Source organism: Gadus macrocephalus, chromosome 22, assembly GCF_031168955.1.
Source record: "Gadus macrocephalus chromosome 22, ASM3116895v1".
Lineage (NCBI taxonomy): Eukaryota > Metazoa > Chordata > Actinopteri > Gadiformes > Gadidae > Gadus > Gadus macrocephalus.
Window position 1 is genome coordinate 5,710,721 of NC_082403.1, and position 5,000 is coordinate 5,715,720.

At 49.1% G+C, this 5,000-nt stretch overlaps 1 protein-coding gene across 1 annotated transcript in view; it reads right to left on the minus strand.

The window, feature by feature from the left end:
- grhl2b (grainyhead-like transcription factor 2b) overlaps positions 1–5,000 on the minus strand; it is a 22,997-nt gene that overhangs the window by 16,432 nt on the left and 1,565 nt on the right. The window contains 6 exon segments of the mRNA XM_060043172.1: positions 479–635; positions 924–985; positions 1,978–2,244; positions 2,246–2,393; positions 2,687–2,754; positions 3,468–3,657. Of these exon segments, the coding sequence (XP_059899155.1) occupies positions 479–635; positions 924–985; positions 1,978–2,244; positions 2,246–2,393; positions 2,687–2,754; positions 3,468–3,657 (892 nt within the window).

The following is a 5,000-nucleotide window of genomic DNA, read 5'->3' on the forward strand; positions in this document are numbered from 1 at the left end:
CTAGATCATCTTTTAGTTCCCTGTTAACCTTTGTCTCCTGTGTGACGTCGCTTTGCTTAGTTGGTGGCTGTCTCAGAGAAAAAGTAATATCATATGAAGTCGCTATGGTAGGTGTTCACAATAACTATAGCGATAATAAAAAGGGTTAACCCCAGCGGGGGTGTATAGAACCAACATAAACTGTGTTATAAGCGAACAGTGTGTGTGGCAATCATCCCGTTTCAAGAAGTTACTTCAGTGTCTTCGCTATACTTTTAAGTGTGTTTAGAGTAGCATACTTTGTAGTGTATTTGATGAACTTACGGTTACCTCTCAGCATGTTTGATGTACTTAAGATTCCTTTCAAGTGTGTCTGCTGTGCCTCAGGCTACATCTGAGTGTGTTTGATACGCCTGAGTCCTGTGAAGGGGTCTTAGGGTCGGGGCTTATCACCTAAGCTAGGGGGGACTCAAACTTAATTGGCTTATCGACAACTCACCCGGACTTTGCTGATTGGGTGCCGCAGCCGCTTGTTGACGCCCAGCTCGTTGAGGGTGACGGCGTAGAACTGGCCCTTGTTCAGGTATGTCATGGGCCCCTCCCCCTGCTTCTGCCGTAGGGACCGCGTGGCGTCCAGGGTGTACTGGAAACTGTCACTGTTCACGTGCACAAGGGTGGGCACACACACACAGACACACACACACACACACACACACACACACACACACACACACACACACACACACACACACACACACACACACACACACACACACACACACACACACACACACACACACACGCGCGCACATTCATACAAAGCACAACTGATTAAGTAAAATAAAAATATGTATAAAATAACTATGCAGACTAGAAAATATTACAAAAGAATAAAATATTTTATAACACATTTATTTAGTTTGCTATGGTGGAGAGTGACTTACACTCGTTCCTGGTGGAACAGGAAGTCCCCATCGTTGGGCATAGAGGAAGGGTTGTGGTACTTCTGTTCAGGAGGGAGACACACAAGGGACAAAACAGAAAATGATGACAATTAGTCAAAGTAGGAAAAAGTAGAACGGCTATATGCAAACAGTATAGCCAGGCCCTTCAGCCAGTACAGCACATCCACAAAATCTTCCTAGACAAAATGTTGGCAATGCAACTGACCCTGCTCTTAAGGTGAAAAGTTCCCCAAATGTCCACGATAAATGATGAATTAATAGTGACAGTAAGTGACTAAACAGTCATGTACTGCTCTCATTCATCTCTCTCACTCTGCAGCACCGGTCTGTGTAGTTGTTCATCCGTTGTGACAACACTGTGTGTTTAAATGGCCTACTTAAGTGGACCAACTGGATTAAATAGACAAAACACACACACTCCCTCCCCCCCTCCCCCTCCTCCCTCCCCGTCCTCCCTACCCGTCCTCCCTCTCCTCCCCCTCCTCCCTCCCCCCCCTCCCCATCCTCCCTCCCCGTCCTCCCCCTCCTCCCTCCCCGTCCTCCCTCCCCATCCTCCCCCTCCTCCCTCCCCCTCCTCCCTCCCCGTCCTCCCTCCCCCTCCTCCCCGTCCTCCCCCTCCTCCCCGTCCTCCCTCCCCGTCCTCCCTCCCCCTCCTCCCCGTCCTCCCCCTCCTCCCCGTCCCCCCTCCCCCTCCTCCCTCCCCCTCCTCCCCTCCTCCCCGTCCTCCTCCTCCTCCCCGTCCTCCCTCCCTCCCCCTCCTCCCCCTCCGTCCTCCCTCCCCGTCCTCCCCCTCCCTCCCCGTCCCCCCTCCCCCTCCTCCCTCCCCCTCCTCCCCGTCCTCCCTCCCTCCCCCTCCTCCCCGTCCTCCCTCCCCCTCCTCCCCGTCCTCCCTCCCTCCCCCTCCTCCCCGTCCTCCCTCCCCCTCCTCCCCTCCTCCCCCCCTCCCCCTCCTCCCCGTCCTCCCTCCCCCTCCTCCCCTCCTCCCCGTCCTCCCCCTCCTCCCCGTCTGTCCGTCCGTCCGCCCGCCTCTCACCATGTGGCCGTCCTCCTCATAGGGGCTGTCAGGGGAGCTCTGCTGGAGGTCCTTGGTGTAGCTCCCGTGGCCCAACGCCGTGGCCACCTCGTAGGGGCTCTGCTCGTAGATCACCCTCGCCGAGTCCTCCCCCCCGCCCCCGCCGTCGCCCCGGTAGTGGAGCCCCGCCCCCATGAACACCGGCGCGTACACCTCCGCCTTCACCACGGCGACCGCCGCGGCCCCGCCCTCCCCTCCTCCCCCCCCCTCCCCCTCCCCCTTGCACCACCCCCAGGGAGATGAACTGCTCCCGTTTGCTGTCCGGGTGCTCGGTGCTGATGGACAGCACCGGGACGGACTTGAGGACCTGCACCCGGTTGTCCATGGTTACCCCCGCCTCCTCGTCATTGTTGCCGCCGTTGGTCGATTGCCCCGTCCTACCCAGAATACATTGAGACAGAATATGAGGATTTGGATCATGGTGTATGTGTTTTAATCACCTGTTTGCCAGTTATTATTAAGGCGATGCACCTGGAATAAAATTACAAGGATGGCTTCCACAAATTCTAAAATAAAGGTTTTGCAGTCTGTGAAGATATAATACAGCTTCTGCAGCTACTAAGAGAGATCCAGGTGCGATCGTCATTATATACGGATATAATAAAGAAGCTTTTAAATGTGGTTTTACATCTCAAGTGATGGACCAATCACAGCCTCTGGGGCCACTCACCTCTTCTCCTGCTCTTCTGTGATCTCAACGACCTTTGCGACGGGCAGCAGTCTCTTTTCTTTTGGCACCTGGAAAGATGAATGAAACAAAGATAATATTGTTATCCTCGTCCATATATGGTCAGCCCATGCACTGTAGCAGATCTATGATTGGTCAGTCCATCAATAACCATGAGTCTACAATTTATTTTCGATATTACTCAATTGCATTATTGTGTTGTATTATTCAAACCCTAACATGTTTATTTGAATGTTGGTTTATTTGACTCTTTGATCTTTTGATATTTATGCGTTTATGTAATTATGATAATAAAAACACAAAATATGTGGTCTGTCTGCAAGGTTTTGAGTTGATCTGATTGGTCAGATCTTGCAGTAGTCTAGGAGCAGTCTTGTGACTTTTAAACAAAGGTTTTTAATGAATGAAGACATCTGATTTGAAGCTATTTAACAAATTAAGACACCTGATTGGAAGGTTTTTAACGGGTAAAGACATCTCAAGTTTGGACGGACCTTGTAGAAGTCCTAGTGTTGTCCTAGGCCTTAAATTAAAGGTTTTTAATTAATGAAGACACCCGATTGGCAGGTGTTAAATGAACAAAGGCCTCTGATTGGACGGACCTCGTTGTAGTCGTAGAGCAGCCCTAGGTCTTTAAATAAAGGTTGTGAGGTGTTTAACGAGCGGCGGCCTGTGATTGGACTACCTTGTAGTAGTCGTAGAGCAGCCCATTAAATATAGGATTGTGAGGTGTTCAACGAGCGGCGGCCTGTGATTGGACTACCTTGTAGTAGTCGTAGAGCAGCCCCAGGGCGTTGGCGCTGTCCTCGTCCCCGTTGATGCTCATCATGGCCTTGGTGGCGGCGGTGAGCGGGTTCTCCAGGTACGAGCGCCACGCCTCGTCCTCGCTGGTGAACGCCCGCCGCACCCCCGCGAACGAGCTCTCGTTGGGCACCACCACCACCAGACGCTTGCTGCAGCACACACACAACGAGCCGGAAGGTAAGCGCACGTATGTGCACACGTATGTGCACACGTATGTGCACACGTGTGTGATGGAGGAGTGATGCTGGGGTTACGCACTGCATGCATGATAGCATGTGAGCCCCGGTTGAAGTAAGAGAGCAAAGAGAAGTGAGTGACACAACTGCCTCCGTGCACGGAAGCACACACACACACACACACACACACACACACACACACACACACACACACACATATATACGCACACAAATACACATACGCATACATACACATACACACAGATATGCATACACTTACACACATATATATATGCATATAAACATACATATACACATATACACCCACACACACTAATGCATACATACACATACACATTTACATGCACATTTACAAACACAGACACCCGTATGCACATACACTCGCACATTCACATATAAACCAAAACAAACACACATAAACATGCACACATTCACTAACTTGCACACAAAAAATACTTTACATTACGCAATAAATCATGCCATTGAGTGACATGCTTGGAGAGACATTTTGACGTAGCTGGGGAGTTATTGATCGTTGGGCGCTTGTGGTACAATTGTTGTGTACTGTCAATTTCAGACACACGTGTTTTACATAATTTCCCAAACACAAAGGAACAGGAAGTGGTACAAAAGTTGTGAGGTAGTATGTGTGCGGTTGTCTGTGTCCTTGTGTGCGTGCATGCATGAGTCTGTGTTTGTGAGTGTATTTGGCCTTTATGGTCTTGTAGTAGTCCCACTTAAGTAAAGATCATAGGCCAGTTAAACACACAGTGTTGTCACAACAACTCGGCCATCAGAAGGCAAGCCCCCACAACATAGCCGTGTTTCCGGGTAGAAAATCAGGGTCAATTAGTGCTAACACCTCTGTGAAAGCCAAATACAGAATACAGTGACACAAATGTATTGAATAGTATATGATATGAATAAATATAAATAAATAAATATAGCCCATTTTTTATCCAAAGCCTCCTACAAGTGTGTATAGTACATTCCTAGCAAGGGTGGGAATCAAATTTTAAACCTTGGTGGATGTTTATTAAATAAAACGTACCACATGAAAGAAAAATGTCTACCAGTCTTCTGTTCTTCTAATCCTATCATCTACACTAATCTCTCCATTAAACGCAACGTAATTTAATCTTAAATGTTATATCATTTAACATATTATGCATTTTGTCCTTCTGTGCCGCCAACCTTGCCAACATTGAACCACTCTTTGTGTATGTCTCGCCTAACACACACACACACGCTACGGAAGATAAAACACATTTCAACAACTGTACTGTATGTAGAGC